Raw genomic sequence first — 18,615 nt, 5'->3', positions numbered from 1 at the left:
TATAGTAATAATATTTTTAAAAAAAATTTGAGGGGACCCTGGCCCCCTTGGTCCTACATTGAATCCGCTCCTGCACCCAACAATCTCCCTCCCAATAATTGCACTCCTTGCAATCAATGGGAATCGAACCGTGACTTTGGCTCTGATATCAATTATAGGACCGAGCGCTTACCGCTTTACCAAAAGCTATATTTGGTGGTAATTGTGCAACTCAAATTTTATAAACCGCACAGCAGCTCAAGCACCACTGTTCAATCGTTCTTCCAGAAGGGACAATTATTGCACCCAACAGTTATCGTTAATTAAGAAAAAAATTGAACCTATAAAATAATTTATTTGAGTCATCATTTAATTACATCTGCACATAGATTCACGGAAAGACTATTTTCTAGCAATTAGAAATTTTATATGAATTATTTACTTATTTTGGTTTTTTAAAAAATATTAAGTTCAAGATTTTATTTTTATTTTTATTTTTTTAAAAAAACTTTACATTTATGGCATCAAAGATTTTCGAGTGAGAAAAAGCTTAAATTAAAAAACAAAGGACACTATTGGAGACATTCATTTAGATTCCAATGGAACTACCAAAAGTGGTGAAAGGAATGAAACAACATATGCAAGATTTGAGGTGCTGAATATTACCTATTAACGTACATGATTGGCTTAGCCAGTCTGTACGAACACCTTACCAGAATCATGTTATCTAGTTTTTTTAACAAAGAACCATCCACGGATTTCGAGCTCGGAACCGATTGGTTGAGGATGCATTGCACGGTGATGTGATAAAGAGTATAAAGCCTATAGGTGGTATTCTTGGCCAGGAACACTGGATTACTGTTTTATCGAGGGCGGTGGGACCAGAGAGATTGCATTTGGTTCGGGTGAAAACGACAACATGGGGACAACTCGCCGAGTTTCTGGAAGGAAAGGAAGATTTGAAGGGTGGATTAGAAGTCAGGCAGGAAATGTGCAGAAATGGGAGACTTTAGTTCATGTAGCTGTGGTATTGTAAAGCATCTTCTGCCCAATGACCAGCCTTTTAACACTACCACAAAATCAACCCTTGCAAACCCATACTAATGTTGTGCGATAGAATGTGTTTAATAACTTGAGACATACTCAAATACCATTGAAGTGGGAGTTGTAGTACGAACAATAAGGTTCCTTGGCTGTTTGAATCACAAAATTCAAAACAAATTTCAAATTCACTGTCAAGTTAAACAATTTGGACAATACTCATTATGGATATCAAATAAACTCAAGATATGTCATTTGAAATACAATCATCAAATCTTTCCTCAAATCAAATCTCTTCCTCCAAATCTAATATATTGATCCAAACATAACATAAAGGAATCACCTAGTTAATCAAGAAAACGAGCACACACAATATTACATCTTCATTTTTTTTAAGGATGATATGGGTAGCGACATCATCATTCAGTCTCTTTGAAAGTGATCGAGTCTCCTATTTTGCATCAACAGAACAGTAAAAACTGAAAATAACCTATAAGACAATGTAACATTGAAAATGAAGTGGTACAATCCATCCACAAAGTCAACAATGATTTTCATTTGAAGCAAGAGTCTATACAATAGATGCCCATCTTTAAGGTCTAAAAATGTACAATAAAGAATTTTCTAAGCGGCGATGATCACCAAGCTGTTAGCTTTCTGTAGCCAGTACCTCTGTCCTATGTTGTATCACTGAAAGATTCTAAATTGGCCCAGGCTTCAACTTGATGAAAAAATATAAAAATAAAGAGTTGATGGAAGAATACATACAGTTAGAGGAGCCTGGTGTAAGGGAACTTGAGGGCTAATTGATCTACAAAATTGTATCCAGTTCAACTACAAAGGCAATAGCGTCCTTCTGAACCAATCAGATAGGTGTTTCATTTTTAAAGAAAGTTCTGCATTCTTTCCAAAGTAAGTCTCAGTATTTGAAAGCATAACTTCAATGTCGTGCTTCATTGCCTCCAGACTTCTGTAATAATTATTTTCTAGCCTGGACTGAATAAGTTCCAGAGTCAACGGAACAGGGAACCTGTAAAGTAATATTTAGCAAGAAGCATGAAAGACCGAGTCAATTAACACAATATAGGAATAAAAAGAAAATACTGATCGAGTGCTAGAAAACATCAAAAAAGTCCGAGAGGCACGGAAAGTCCAACCTGTTAATAAACTGTGTCTTCTGAGAAACTTGTTTCAACTTATTGACTCCGTAGTAATCCTACAAGAAATCAAAGCATATTTTAACCTCATTTCAGTCTATCTGCCAGTTCCACATACTAAAAGGTATGATTTCGTTACCTGGGTCTTGTATCCAGATTGCTCCAACTTGTTAAAAGCACGCAGAAGCTCTTCTCTAATACCATCTTCAATATGAAGCTGCTCCACATTTGTATCCGCATCATATAGTTCCCATGGACTATGTAGATGTGTCTCAGTTGGATCAGTTTTGTACTTAACAACATATCTTTCCCATGGGCTATCTATAAATTCAAATGATTTAGGCTTCACGGCTAAGATTCGACCTTCCCACCAACTACCGTTCTCAACACCCTCATTTTTCCACCAGACTTGACACTTGTCTCGGGAAGTCCAATTTCGCTTCACAGCTGCATCATACCTACGTTTCTCAACAAGAAAATCAGGGAAACCAGTTACTTCTGGGAGAGCCAACTTAAATGATCCCACTACTTCGGAAGGAGAAACAAATTTAAGTGTCATTTTACAGCTGCTCTCCCCAGAACCCGGACGTGTCGAATACTCAAGGTTTTGGACCCTACAAAACTCTACAGCCTTAATGTTTTGCTTAATAGTTTCCCATGGGCCTGTCTCCCATGAATTACTATGACTTATGTACTCCTGATGACCCTGAAGAATAAGAAGCCAGAAAGATGATAATATTAATTAAAAGATAGAAGACTAATTCAGTGGAATTGTAGAAGAAGAGAGAGAAAGATGACAAAAGGAGCTACAAAAGTACAACACCTGTCTCAAATACACGACTTCGTCCCCTAGTTGGGGTATATACCGGGAACCTTCCTCATGTGCAGACATCGTCAGCCATGAACTTTTACTCAATTGATTGGATTTCCTTCCATCTGCTGGACTAGTTTCACGAACATAGTGACCACCTTTTCTATTTCTAGTGGCTCTTAATCTAACAGATGTCCTAGAGTCTGATCTCCATTCTTCACAGGAGTTCTCTTCGGCTATGCTCATGGAAGCCTTTTCAATGTGTGCTGAAGGATCTTCTGAATCATCATGAGTCCCCTTATATTTAAAATTGCTGTCAGAAATATTTGGATCACGCATAGCTGACCTCAACCGAATTGATCTAGCCCTACGTATCCCTTCTGGTGCGATCTCAATACCATGGTCGAGCTTATATTTTCCAGAATGTGAAGTGCTTGCTTCCATGCCAGCACAGTGACCTTCCGCATTACTCCTACTTTTTGAAGGCTTTGACCTCCTATAGACTGCAGTGAATATCCTTTTATTTGAATCCAATTTCAAGGATTCTTCTATGACGGGAGTTTCATTGATCAGATCCTCTGATTCCATCATTTCATTACGATCTCTGTTGTCTGAACATGTTATCCCAGTGTCATCACAAACAGTAACTTTTGGATCTAAATTCTCCTCTGTTCCAAGGTTATCACATATGGCACCATGCATATTTTTAACATTGTCATCTGACTTAATTACAAATTTTCTAGGGCTATCATAATCTCTTGGGATAGTACTCGACTTTATCCGTAATTTTGTGGCAACTGGTGTACCATTCTCTTTCAATGGAAAATGATTGCCATTTACATAAGAAACTGAAGGTGCAGTCGTACCGCCATAAAAACTGTGAATTTGAGTTGATAATACATTAGCATCCTTGCTCTCATTCAACTCCAAGTGTTTCTCATCATTTTCTACTCTCTCCAAACTTTCCGGCACACTGGTTCCACAAATTTGTTCATTTACACTGACAATTTCTTCCACGCTACCTTCTTGAGTTTGGATTCGTGAACCTGGAGACTTCGTTTGATACTCCATCACAGAAGTGGAATGACCATTCAAAATTCTTTCCGCAGTAACATGCTGATCAATAGCCGAACCAGATCCAGTATGCAACCCTGCTGACAATATTTCTCCAATCTTCAAACGCTTAGAGGTGCGAGCCTTGACACCTCCCCATCTAATCGGACCGTCTTTGCAACCTCCAAGATAATCTAAACAGCTATGTGTCATAGAGGGTTTCCGTAAATCATCATCAGCTTCACAAACACCGCATTCCTCATCCTGAGAATAACTTCGACTTATTTCATCAATTCTGAGAGGAGCCCTACATGAAGAGCCTACAAAAGCATGTTGGCTGTCCTCAATTTTCAACCCATTATTTTGTTGAGGTGCAACTTTGCTTGCATCACGGTTTGGGAACTTTATGATTAATCTCTTCTTGCCTGCAGAACTTGAATGAGACTCAGGACATGGGTAAGGATAATTTATATCCACAGCCGGATCCAAGGATATTTCTTTTCCTTTAGAATGTTCATCCCACTCATTTTGCAAAGACGCCTCTGACTCGTCAGTTGTGAAGCTCGAATCTGGCAGAGTAGATTCACTTTCTGAAGAATTTTCATCCCAATCATTTATGTCTCCATCCGTAGATGTTCCTGTGATTCGAGAAAAAAGATTAAGAGCATTTCTAGCAGCCGCTCTTTGAGGCCGTGAAAACTTCGACGATGACTTTTTCTTCGAGGTTTTCCTGCCAATTTTTGATTTTCTAGCTCGGTTGTTCCTGATTAAACTGTCATCACACACATCCAAGATCTTCCTCTTCACACGCCTCCCAGAGGATGTTGTGACATCCGCCTAATACGTTGAAAGAAGAGAGATAATAGTGCATGATTTCATTACCTGTAAAATTGACACAGATAGAAACTATATAGCAAGAAAGAATTACCCTTGCCTTTCGCTTCTTTCTCTTTGATCTACGAAGGCCATCTCTGTTAGAATCCTCTTCGCTGCTTTCTGAACTGCAATCTGGATCTCCAGAATTGGAACTTAAACTTACTCGCTCGCCTCCAGATGAGTTATCCTCTGTTACATGATACTCTGAATCATTATCATCGCTGAGTATTTCAATTTCTGGTTCCCATTCCATCGCATCAACAAACTCAGGAAGTGGATCAACAAATGTATCCAAGTCTATTATAGGAAGCATATAATCTTGGTCCAGACTGAAATCTACCCCAACAGAAAGCCTAATCGATGATGGGCGCCACTCAATTCCAAAACCTCCCAGCCTCCGTTTCTGGTACATGCTCTGATAAGGCTCTGGATATGGAATCATTCCTGCAATTTCGAACACCCAGCAAACATGGTGGCACAATGTGTAAAAGAATAGAACAGCATGTGTGCTATAAAAAAGTAAATATAAAAAAGAGTGAACAAAAACCTGAATCACAGAGAAGATCTTGCATATTCCTTCGATAAGGAGCAAGTTGAGTCTCCTAATAAATAAAACAATCTTATCAAGAATTAATCAATCGTCTAGGCTAGACTAAAGTAGCATTTAACATGCGTATGAAGTCTGGCGATGAAATTCTAAGAATTAATAAATCGTCTAGGCCAGTATGCAAGTTTTCCCTGGTTAAATCAACCTAGGGTTAATTGTCAACAAATTGAGACCTCAAAACCATAGAAGACAAGATATGATTTATTGCATTCTGGGACATGATATATCAATCACATAAAGAAAATACAATATCGGGACTCACATAAAATAATTAACATGGGGAATCCGTGAGGAATCGAGTAAGAATATGCATCGCTGAAAGGGGAGAAAATCCCATAAGCAGAAACACAAAAGACACTAACCTGATCGAGAACATTTCCGTGTGTATCCTGGATAAGAGGACGATAATCTCCCAAAAAGAACTGGTAGCAAAAGCATAAAAACTTTATTATTCGACTCAATTGCTAGATAAGCAAACCGTGTATTCATAGTTTCTAAATTAATAAGCATATTTGCAGTTTTAACAAACCTGATCATATTTGGCATCTTTCTGGGATTCACCTTGCCCCGTATTCAATATATATAATTGTCCAACATCATCGGAGAGGATAATCGATGTCCCATCCCTGGATTAAAAAGAAAATCAAAATGGGCAAATTAGATGGCAATAACAGATTAATAAACTGACAGATGGCAATCCTTGATTTTCAAAATTTCCATACATAGTAATGAGTCAGTCAATCCAATTTTCTTCGCTAAATATCTTTATTGATGGAATGTATTAAGATAAGCAAATGTATAAACAGTCTCCTTTCACTAAATTGAGAAAAAAGCTTTATTGAAACAATAAGGCGGAAGGAAGCTTAATCAACTTTGAAACTTAAAACAGGAGAAGTGAACCTTCAGGACTAAGTAACAAAGATGGACAGCCAAAAAAAACGCAAGTAATGGAATGAAACTAAATAGATAAAGTTTCCAGTTGAATGGTTAACTCACGGAGAAAATTTTCCATCAATCAGCTTGAATTGGCCAATTTCATAAGTGCGGATAGGCGTGCCTTCCCATATCTACAGATACAGAAAGAGAAAAGGAGCAGAGTGATAAATTAAGTAGCAGTCTTTAAGCAAATCAAAAATCGATGGCCATGAACTCACATCCCAAACTATTGTTTTCCCATCATATCCAGCACTCATTGCTATTCGAGGATTGAAAGGGTGAACATCCAGTACATAAGTCTGCAAAAATAAAAATAAAATAAAATAAAAGGTAGAACTAAATAAGAACGGGTAAAGTTGTACACTTTTTGGTAGACAGTAACACGGAATACTTAATCCCAAAAAAACAACAAATATCAATGTAGAAACATTTGTCCCACCAGACAATGCAATGAAGAAAGTAAGGTACCAGAGCATGAGCAAGCGCTGAGATGTGAAATGAATAGTTGAGACGACAACACTAGGTGAAATGAAATAAAGTACTGAAAGAAAATTCTGAACGTGTCGAGAATGAAGATTTTACTGCTTCAATAAGATGTTCAGGCAGAATTTTCATCTGGAATGCACAGATTTGCATCCAAAGGGGAGAGGCACAAGAGTAACTACTGTTTGTATGCCAGTGTTCAGTCGATATCTGACTTTGTGAAGTAAAAGTTTCAGAACTAAGTGATTTCGCAAAAAAGGCTCTAGTCAAAGTAATGTCACTGAAAGACTATCTAAGAAAGAATGTTAAGAAAAACTGGAAAGTATCTCACAATCTATACTAGAAATGTTGGCAATATTGAATAACGCATTGTTTCTTGACAGAATAATTTTCAACTTTAAAAATGCTGCCAATATAGATACAGAAGGTTGTGGTATGGATCACGCATATTAAATTGAGCGAGCGTATGGAACTTTTGTTCATAAAACAGACTTGTCTTTTCCATATTCAAAAATCATAACATACTTGAAGAATGTTCACTAGTACACACTCCTTTCTCATAAAAGGTCTTAAAAAAACTTTTGACATAAAGAACATGCATGTCAATGAAAAACAAGATCATTGAGAAAGTGCGATATGGATACTTCACAATCATAAGAATTAAAAGTTCATGAGTAATCAAAATAACAGTATAAAATGTACTTTTAATGGATCACCCAATGGTGAACTTACAGATTCAGTATGGCCAGTCAGAGAGTGAACTAAACTACCATCAACAGCATTCCAAACACATATTCTGCAATCTGCAAATAAGAGAACATCTCCAAGAACTAAGGCCAGAAAAAACTAGCTTAATTATGCATAACACCAAATTACATAATGAAATTTATCAAGCTTCAAGTCTAAGCAGAAAAGAACATAGTTGTGATACATCCATAAAACATGCAACCGTAACAATTACAAAAGCCTCAAATTCTTCTCTAGGTGAATTCCAGCTCTTACCCAAAAACCACACAAGGTGTACGGGATATTCCATAAAAACGAGGGAGAAAATTAAAGTGGCAAACTAGAAGATAATAAAACAAAGATCTACAGAAGCCATTTCATATCAATACCAGAAAATAACGAGGGTGAGCAATAAAGTAGCAAAGTAGGAGATAATCAAATAATGATCTACAGCAGCCATTTTATGCAAAGACTAGAAAACCATGAGCCACGTATTAGCTAAAGATGCTTAACAACTTCACTATTTGAACAGAAATTCCACAAAAGTATTAGCAGAAGGCACTTAGTGGGATAAAGGCTTGAGTTTTGTTGTTGTTGTGCATTAGCAAAAGGCACTTGACCACTTCATTGTTCACAGAAATTTCAAATAAATTTTCAAAATGGCAATGCTCCAATAAAATGGCTGAAGTATTAGACAATAAATACACATGCAAATAATTTTCATACCCATTATAGCTGCAAGAACAAAGCGATTATCCAGACTCCACGCAATCATATTCACACCACGAGGAGTAGGAAGAATTCTTTGACGTGGACCACCTCGAGGGGGTTGAGGAGGCATAGGAGGTGGTGGAACTTTAAGATGATATGCTCGTATCCACCGCCCAGTTTTTCCCTAAAACAAGATAGCTCCATCAGCTTCAGTGAAATCGAATGGGGTGGAACTAATCAATCCAGAGAAGCAAAGAAACACTTCTACATGACAGGGAAAATACCAACGAAATTCAGTTTTATAAGGATCAAAACTAACATGTGATTTACGTGATCTTGGAATCCAGATAATAGCACTGCCATCACGAGAGCATGTGACTATATTGTCATGGTTGAACCTGGACATCATCAAACGGAAAAGTATATAAACTAATTGCAAAAAGTAAAGGAAAAGAAAATCTCATCAAATAGAACAATAGACATTCTTATAAAGTTAGTGTAGCAAAGATGAACAAAGGGGCATGAAAATTATTTATTTTTTCAGATTAAGACACAACAAAAACACACCATGAATTTTTGAATTTTGGCACAGTATCTTCCTTTGAGGCATCAGAGAAAGAAAACCGAGCAGTCGCCGCACAACCACTGCATTACATCACAAAACAATATATAGGCAGACACTCAAAACATCAGACATTGCAAAAATATAAGCTCAGACAAACCTGAACTGCACATAATTTACATCATTCTCATGACCAGCCAAAATGTCTATCTCATGATTAGGTTGCTCTGAATCATCTGAACTAGATTTAAATGCATTCCAAACCTGTAAAGACAGTTTTCCACAAGAACATAAGATAACATGCCAATAAGATTTGGAGAAATTTCTAATTTCTGATTTAATATTAGGGTGCGCTTGGATTGAGGGATTTGAAGCCACGGATTTCAAATTGATTGCTTGAATGGAGGAATTTGAAGTCATGGATTTCAAATTGAATGCTTGAATGAATTTGTCGTTTCAAATCCATTTTTGAAATCCCTCCCTCCAAATTAAATCATTCCATACAAGTGCAACTTAAAGAATTTGAAAACATTTTGACTGTTGCCCCAGAATTATTTTTCTTTATTATGAAAATGCAATATAACTCCAAGCAAAAGTTAGGTCATGCCCTTGCAAGAGTGTCTGAGCTGCCAGTGACAAAAAAAGTTCCACTAGCATTGAATGCACAACAGAAAATCTGGTGGCTCTGCTGAGTTGTGCTGGATGATGAAACATTGTTTCTCCCTATAATTCAAATTTCCAACAATAAATAACTGGCAAAAGCTGATCACAAAATATAGCTACAAAAAGAGTGGCTGCTAACCAATTATCAAATCAGAAGGTTTGGGAACATATATACGTGGACTAAACTGGGAATATCTGGCATCCCAGATCCGACAAGATCCATCATCGGATGACCTGTCACAGAAATACAAACCCCCTCATTAACAAGTGAACGTGATAATAGATAAGAAAAGCAATTTCTTTGAAAAAGGCATATGAGCAATAAGTTTAATCATCAGGAACTTTCATTGTTATGCAAACAAAAGAAGTGGAATATATATACACAAGTAGCAGGCAGTTACAACTAGATCTACACAAATAATGGGATGCAAAGACAGACCACCACAGAACTCATAAAGACAGAATATGATTAAAGTATTCCAGGACATCACAAGGCTTTTCCCAGGGGATATCTTTGAGCACATAAGATATTCTTATTGAACAATTCTAAATGTCCAAATTCAGCTGTGAAAGGGAATTTTGTTATGTTCGCAAAAAGGTCGCTTTTTTTAGCAACATAGATTAGTTATCTTATACTATATGTTAAATTGGGCCTATTTTTAACAAAATAGTGTCATTTGTAGCACGGGTACCTTAAATTATTTTTTTTGAAGTATCGGATACGGATACGACACGGCGAGGATACCTCAAAATCCGTATCGTTGACTTTGTTTAGGGTTGACCAGCAGGATACGTTTTGGACACGGCGAGGACACGCCATGGATACGGCGTAGATACGTTTTTCAGATACGTTTGGGCAAAATTGCAAATATTTAAAAGTTTTAAGGGTCAATTAAAAAAAATTAAAATTTCTAGGTACTAAAAGGAAAATAATTTAAAATAAATTGGGCCGGGCTTTTAAATCCATAAATACATTTGTCCATCTCTTTCATTCCATTTCTGCTCAAGCGGCTCTCAATTCAACCGATATGGATGTTTGATTTCTTTTTACTTGCTTTAGATGGATTTTACATTTAATATTTTGTACTTAAGATATGATGATTAATGAAATATTACATCAATCTCTATAATTTTTATTTTTCAATACTAAATTTATATAAATATAAATATAATATAATATATATATATATATATTTTAATGATTGTCGTATCCTAGCCGTATCGTGTCTTATATTTTCAAAATTTGACGTGTCGCCGTATCCGTATCGTATTCGATACGATATTCGTACCCGTATCCGTGCAACATAGTTGCATGTTTTTAGAATCCCTAAAATACCCTTATTCTTATATCAATACCTCAAACACTCAATTCTTTATCCGATAGAACCACCTCGACCACATGATCATTGCTGACTCAAGATCTCTATCTTTAGATAAAAATAAATTTATAAAAAACTTTTTAAAAAAGGCATTTTAAAAATCAGAAAATTTTGAATTTGATTTTTAATTTTTCCAGATTTTATTTCTAATTTTTTTAATAAGAGTGCTTATATAAAAAAAAATAGAATGTACAAGTACGCAAAAAACGTGTAGAGGGGCACTAGTATTCAAGGAATGCTACTTATATAGTGACCCTAGTGCACTGCATTTCTACTTGCAGGCACCATCCCTGAGCCCCAGCTTGTCGGCATCAACTTTAGGGAAATCAGGAAATGGAATATCATTTCTCAATTGTTAGGATATGATCACAATCAAAATGAACAAAGCCAAGAAATGTAGAAGATAAGCTTCAAAGAAACTTGAAATAACCATTTTTGAAAGCAAGATTGAAAGCAGGTTAGGTGCAAGCAAAAACTTTGTAGTTGGAGCCTCGATTGTGGTCATCATTCCCATGCACTAAAAGCATTACAAGCTTATACCATATAGACCTGGAGTATTACGGATGTAAGACACCCCAATAATGCTAATCATCATGGGCAAACAAGAGAGTGCAATGAAATCGTGGTGAGTCTAAACTCTAAAAGGGAAGATTATAGAGCCTCACATCGATTGCCGAACAAAATTTGCCTGGTTCAGAACTAGGCATAATGAACTTACTCATGTGGCCCTAATAGCAATCACTTCTATTGCACATACATCATTACACATGATAAGAAATATCGATGAATGAAGCTCTAAGTAGAAGATTTTTTGCCCCTGTTTACCAATCCTTGACTTTATTCTCTGAAGAAGAGCATGGTTTAACTTACATCAAGAATTATACTAAAGTGTTAAAGGCAGTCATGAATATACTTATCAACATAGTCCGCGTATGCATGTGTAGCAACTACAATAGAAATGAGAATGAGCACAATGTTTAGACATGTAGAGACCAGATATCTAAATTACAAAAACCAACTAAGATAACAAATCCAACAAAAGTCGACCAGCAATATGATTAGTCCAAATATAACACTTACGATAAAAGTTGATAGGGAGCACTTGATCTAGGACTGAATGCAATTGCAGTGACAGCTCCAGTATGACTTCGCAATATAGATATCGGCATTCCATCGGGTAGGCGCCACTGTTTTCAGATGAAAAAGTCATACAGCTAATCATAGTCAAATCCTAAGAGATGATACGAAGAAGGAATCCTACAACTCGAATGACGCAGTCATTTGAAGCTGAGGCCACTAAAGTGTTGTTGAAGTTCACGGCCAGGTCGGTGATGTCACCCTTGAAGTATAAAGCGACACATAAGCCACATAAATCAAAGAGAGAAGGGAATGAGTTGGGGGTCAAGGCTATTAAAATGACAGCTCACCTCATGCCCTCTGCAGCTAGCCAAACAATAAGCAGTTTCCATTGACCAAATTTTGACAAGGCGGTCATCGGAACCAGTGACAACATATCTTCCGGTTCGATCAAATATAGCTTGCAAAAAAGTAAAGTTTGGGACAGGAATCTAATGAGATTGCTTAATAATAATATATTACTTTAACGCATAATTTAACTGCAAGATGATAATATAGAATCACAAGAGAAAAAATGCATCTTAATGCCAAAGCAGTTGGAAATATGAGTAATAAATAATATGATCAAAAGGAGTCAAGAGTTGATGCAAAGACAGGGATGCTTTTCAAATAACCCTAAAATTGCAAATGAATTGGGGGGAAAGAGGAGAAGTTATTTGATTAAATCCAAAGGTAATTGGTTTTTAAGAATGAAAAACTTCAACTCCATAAATGTCGATCATGCATCCTAGGGAAACAAAAGAGGTAACTTGATAAGTTCACAAGATAGAAATGTTTACAAAATCCAAAAGTAGATATTTCAAGAAACCATAAGGTACTACAAGAGGCCGAAGTTACTCCACTCGATTTAACTGAAGAGCATCAAACTCTGTAACATCATCCTCACTCAGAATAACAAAACCACAAAAAAAATTCAATTAATTACAGATATTGGTTATTGCTTAAACCTAGGAGATAAGGAAATGAAGGTAAAACCTTACCGCAATAAACAGCATTACGATGTCCTCTAACTCTTTTAATATTTTGCATCTTTTGTACCAGAGTGGATGGTTTTATAATAGCATGACATGCTGCACGAGTAGATGGAGCACGATGATGCCTAGCAAAGCCACCACCAATTTCTCTTAACCTTAGACCACGTACTTGATCAGCCTGCCTGTGGGGCCAGCGCATGTAGGCTGGAGGAAGTTTGTCTTTGTCTATTCCCTTATTTTGATCATCTTGAGCAAGAGAGCATTTCAGAAAACTTCCATAAAAAATCAAAGCATATAATAATTTAAAAAGGCGCAATTGGAAAGTCAAAATGTCCATTACCTCAAATTTAACATTATTACTTCTTACAAAGGACTATAAATTTGTATCAACTTCATAGAATAGGTGACAACATCGCCGCTGATTATTATAGAAAACTAAATTTCCCGAACAATATCAGCATGTGGTGACTCATGAACTGTCGCAGATCCAACATAACAATTAAAGAATTAAGGGGCATGGCCAAAGTTATTGTCACATACTTGCTAGAAGTGAAAAGCAACCAGTTCCCAGGAGTGTAGGCACTTTAGCTGCATTGAATACATTTCCTCCAATCATGCCTTTTGATGGAGCACTTGCATCTAACATCATCAATTGCTCTAAGAGTTTTATCAAGTGATCTTGACCAATGTGGGGATGCCTGGTAGAACATTTATTGCCCAAATCATAATGAGAAGATACAATTAAAAAACGAAGAAGTTCATCCACACTTAAACTTAAGACAAGCATTGAAACTAAGGCTTCCAATCACTGTACAGCAAAAAAGTAACTTTGTCACAGTAAAAAAACTTCCACTCGTCATTGGAGCAAAGCTAGTATATTTCCTGATGTAAGACTACATGCTACCCGTGATATATCTCAAACAACCATGACATATGCTCGATGCTTCCAGTAAAGAAGCAGTGGGGAGATTGATCAGTAAGCAGTGATTGAAATACATTTTCCAGCAACCACTGGAATAAGAACTACACATATTATCCATCCTGATAAAAAGTGCCAACAACAAACATTACCTCTCCACCAACTTATTATAACTGAGAGGAAAAGACATGCCATTGTCATTTTCATCTCTGCTTTGCGAACCATTCCTCGAATACCATGCATGATATCTTCTGGGTAGAAGTTGATGCTCCAAAAGTTCATTCCATAACTGCCCATATGTTCGGAGACATGGTCCAGCTGAGAGGAAATGCATGATGAGAAAGTACACCTCTTTAAGGTCAATATCCAGATGACTTTCCATCTGTCTTCTTTGCGAAACTGCCAAGCTGGCTTTCCCATTTTCCTTGCTGGTGAAAGTTAAAGATTTAATATTTATGGGGGGTGCATCACCAGTGGGGACGTGCTTTTGAAGAGCCATGTATCCTGCAAGATTTTAAATAAAACTTACATTACAATGTTCTCAGAAAACTGGAACATCTAACAAAAAAATTTCCAACCTTCCAATGGAAACAAACAGATACGAAAATTTTCGAAGGAATGAAGAGAAGACGATGTGTGGATTTCAAGGATTCATCGTCAACTGTCAGTGAAAATGGAATAAAGCAAAAACCAGAACAACTAGTGATTACATGAAACTCCTTCCAACATCATTCCAAAATCGAGAACGACAAGACGAATCGAATATTGAGATTAGAGCAACGATAATTTTCCTAACAAAATGAAAGTTTATTTGAAATTGCTGCCTCGACGTTCTAAAGTTTACCTTCATCTTCCATGCAGGAAAACAATCATGGATGGGACTGAGACATTCTAAAGTTTACTTCCATATAAGAACTGAAGCAATGATAACTTCATGACAAAATAACAATTTTATTTCAAATCAGTCAGTCTTCAAGTGTTTCACACATCAGTACATACAGGGAGAGGGCAATCTATTTGAGAAGCATTCTAAACTATATCTATGAAGAACATTTTTTTGGCACCGGCTTTCATGATGTATGCAAATCTTCATCCCCAAGAGTTGTCCAACAAGAATTGGAAATCAACATTTTTTTTGCAATACCTGAATGACAATTTAACATCATTCCAAGGGTCACAACATCTCCATGAGGCTCTTAGCTTTTATCTCTACCACAGTAAAGATAAAAAAGTTCATAAACACCTACAATCTTGAGAAATGCCAGAACCACCTGAAATAATTTCCATTCAATGGCTACACCGATTTCACAGCCCATAAACGCTGCAAAAATTTTCACTCAATGGCTAACTCAGCAAAGGACCAACTGAAATTACAAAGCTTTCCGAAACAAAAAAAGCTGCATGCACAACCACCGCATTCTCACAATCTCAGGCCCGCCATACAACATACAAGAGAGAATAATAAGAAACTCCATGAGCAGCTTTAACATTTTCGAGAATGCAATAATATGTAGTGTACAAACAAAAATAAGAAAAAAATTAAAACAATTAAAATTCCAGAAGCAGCGAACATCAAACCTTCAATTCATTCTTCGAGAGAATCGACCAGAATGGCAGCCGTCTGAAACACAAAACTTCTAAATCCAGAATTTGGACAAACGACGTCCCTCACGCATCCCACTGTATCATTGAAAACAAAATCCCGGATTTTTAATCTATATACACTCCACACTGGATCAAAGCAACAAAACAAACAATCCCTGATCACAAAAATCAGCCAATTTTCAATCTAAGCCCCAGCGCATGAAAAAAAACCCCAAAAAAACAGCAATAAGAATGCAGAAGAATATTTTTCTAGGGTTTCTAAACCGTGTAACTACCTGAAACGTAGTTCAATAATCAAAGAAGCAGCGGAGTCCACCGGAGCAGCGATGCTGATGATAAAGGCGTGTTGAGGATCGAACAAGGAAATCTTTAACGCAAAAAGGACATCTATTCCAAATTTTGCCAAAAAAATCAATAAAAATGCAATTTCAATGAATGACTGATGAGTGATTTGAAACCCTTTTGTTTCTTGATTGTGTTGTGGATTATTTGGTGGGAGCTCTGAGATTTTGTATGCAGCAGTGAAGTTTTGTATCGGTTCGTAGGAGAGAGAATTTGGTGCGAGAGACGAAGAAGAAGCGTTTTATATATCTTTACGCCCACTTTTCCAAAAAATGATGCCTTGAGATTTGGAAATATATGAAGGTTATGGGTTCTTTCCATTTCGTCTTTTTAGTTTCTTATTATTGCAATCACACCCCTATGAATTTAGCATGTGAATCAAATTAGTCCGATTATATTTCATAGTTTTTAAAAATAAAAATTTACGATAAAGAATAAAATATCAAACTCACAAAATATATTAAATTACATACTTCATAAATTTTATCCACTCAATTGTGTTTTTTATTCATAAATTGAGAGACTTATTTATAGATTTCTTTGAAAATAATCTAAAAATATTTACATCATTATATATATCATCACACACTAATTTTTAATATTTTCAACTCTTGTTTGCAATACTCCCTCTTGTGATGATGATCATGATACAATAATTGTCTTCATTACGTGTTTTTATATTGTCTCGTTAAAACCTTACTAGGAAAAACTCATTGGAATAAAAAAACCATAATAAAGAAAAAAGTGCAGTCACGTAAACTCCCCCTCATGCTAACATGAACGATTCTTCACAAATTTTGTAGATTGCGCATCTCAATGTTATATATATTCTTTTTGAATATTGTCGTATGAAGTGCCTTTGTGAAGAGATCTGATGAGTTTTCACTTGATTGTATGTAACGAATATCGATATCTTTATTATTCTCAAGCTATTGGTTGAATGCGAAGAACTTAGGGGGAATATGTTTAGTTTTGTCGCTTTGTGTGTATCCTTCTTTCACTTGAGTAACGCATGCAGCATTATCCTCATACAATGTCACAGGCTTCTTCTCGAATGATAATCCGCATGAGATTTGGATATGTTGGGTCATTGATTTTAGCCACACACATTCACGACTTGCTTCATGTAGCGCAATAATATCGGCGCGATTTGATGAAGTTGTTACGAGTGTTTGTTTATATGAATGCCAAGAAATTGCAGTGCCTCCACGAGTAAATACATATCCGGTTTTGGAATTTGTCTTGTGTGGATCAGATAAATACACATCATCAGCATAACCAATTATACTTTGATTGGTATCTTTTAAATACAAAAGTCTCAAGTCTGTCGTTCCTCGTAGATAATGGAATATATATTTAATTCTGTTCCAGTGTCTCTTTGTTGGATATGAGTTAAATCTTACCAATAAATTTACAGGAAAAGATATATCAGGTCTTGTACAATTTGCAAAATACATAAGGGCACCAATAATACTTAGATATGGTACTTCTGGACCAAGAATGACTTCATCATCTTCACATTGATGGAATGAATCATTTTCTATGTTTAATTATATAACAACCATTGGAGTACTTAAAGGATTTAATTTATCCATATTAAAAAGATTAAAGACTTTTTCTGTATAATTTGATTAGTGAACAAATATTCCAAAATTTTTTCAATTTGCAAACCTAGACAATATTTTCTTTTTCCAAGGTTCTTCATTTCAAGTTCTTTTTTCAAGTACAACACAACTTCTTGAATTTCATTATTCGTTCCAATGATGTTTAAATCATCAACATATACAACAATAATTACGCATCTGGATGTTGTTTTCTTAATGAAAGCAAGGGCATAATGAATTGTTTACACATCATTTTTTCATTAAGTGTTCACTTAGCCGATTATATCACATTCGGGCGGATTGCTTTAACACATATAATGATTTTTTCAATTTCACAGAATAACATTATTTGAGTTTTGAACTTTGTGTTTCAGGCATCTTAAATCCTTCAGAAATTTTCATATATATATATTACTATTGATTGATCCGTATAAGTAATCTGTGACAACATCCATAAGATGCATTTCTAAATTTTCAGATACCGCCAAACTAATCAAATACCGAAACGTAATTGCATCCATAATGAGAGAATACGTTTCTTCATAATCAATTACAGACTTTTGAGAAAAACATTGTGCAACAAGTTGAGCTTTATATCTTACTATTTCATTTTTCTCATTTTTTTCGAATAAAAACCTATTTGTACCCAACTGATTTTACACTTTCAGGTGTAAGGACTATAGGTCCAAAAATGTTATGTTTGTTTAGCAAATCCAATTCAACCTGGATGACGTCTTTTCATTTTATCCAATCTTGTCGATTTTTACATTCACCAAAAGATTTTGGTTTATGATCTCCATTGTCATTTATGATGTCAAATGTCACATTATAAGAAAATATCTCATCAATTTCTTTTATATCTTTTCGGTTCCATATTTTTCCAATATTAATATAATTGACAGAGATTTCACGATTCTCGTCAGTTTGTGGTTCTACCAAAATATTTTAATCATATGTTTCTGCCAGAAAATCATTCTCTATTTTGTGATCATCATGTTTTACTATGCATTTCTTTTTCGAAAATTTTTATCCTTGGAACCGATTGGCCTT

At 35.8% G+C, this 18,615-nt stretch overlaps 1 protein-coding gene across 2 annotated transcripts; it reads right to left on the bottom strand.

The window, feature by feature from the left end:
- Nucleotides 1-1,506: 1,506 nt before the first annotated feature.
- Nucleotides 1,507-16,233, bottom strand: LOC142551309 (uncharacterized). Of its 2 annotated transcripts, none has more exons than XM_075660476.1 (25): nt 15,895-16,233; nt 15,593-15,694; nt 14,167-14,518; nt 13,636-13,793; nt 13,102-13,341; nt 12,412-12,521; nt 12,246-12,323; nt 12,065-12,171; nt 9,745-9,839; nt 9,550-9,665; nt 9,103-9,206; nt 8,948-9,025; nt 8,700-8,778; nt 8,396-8,564; nt 7,676-7,746; nt 6,679-6,759; nt 6,521-6,591; nt 6,054-6,150; nt 5,887-5,946; nt 5,465-5,519; nt 4,970-5,361; nt 3,001-4,878; nt 2,317-2,883; nt 2,178-2,236; nt 1,507-2,050 (listed from the first exon to the last, which is right to left on the bottom strand). In XM_075660476.1, the coding sequence occupies exons 3-25, from the start codon at nt 14,511-14,513 to the stop codon at nt 1,855-1,857; spliced, it is 5,208 nt and encodes a 1,735-aa protein (XP_075516591.1). In that variant the 5' UTR covers nt 14,514-14,518; nt 15,593-15,694; nt 15,895-16,233; the 3' UTR covers nt 1,507-1,854. The 2 variants fall into 2 exon arrangements, with proteins under 2 accessions (XP_075516591.1, XP_075516592.1); XM_075660477.1 differs by having other exon boundaries at nt 4,976-5,361.
- Between the last annotated feature and the right edge of the window lie 2,382 nt (nt 16,234-18,615).

This window comes from Primulina tabacum, chromosome 7 (assembly GCF_025594145.1).
Source record: "Primulina tabacum isolate GXHZ01 chromosome 7, ASM2559414v2, whole genome shotgun sequence".
NCBI classification, from domain to species: Eukaryota; Viridiplantae; Streptophyta; class Magnoliopsida; order Lamiales; family Gesneriaceae; genus Primulina; species Primulina tabacum.
This window is presented reverse-complemented; position numbering and strand designations above follow the sequence as displayed.

What these genes read in the sequence shown, in the direction of transcription:
- LOC142551309 (XM_075660476.1), bottom strand. Translation starts at nt 14,513, where the DNA reads ATGGCTCTTCAAAAGCACGTCCCCACTGGTGATGCACCCCCCATAAAT. An exon ending in GCTCCCTATCAACTTTTATC is followed by an intron (nt 9,840 to 12,064) that starts GTAAGTGTTATA and finishes TTTCTGTGACAG; the next exon opens with GTCATCCGATGATGGATCTT. An exon ending in GGAAAACAATAGTTTGGGAT is followed by an intron (nt 6,592 to 6,678) that starts GTGAGTTCATGG and finishes CTGTATCTGTAG; the next exon opens with ATATGGGAAGGCACGCCTAT.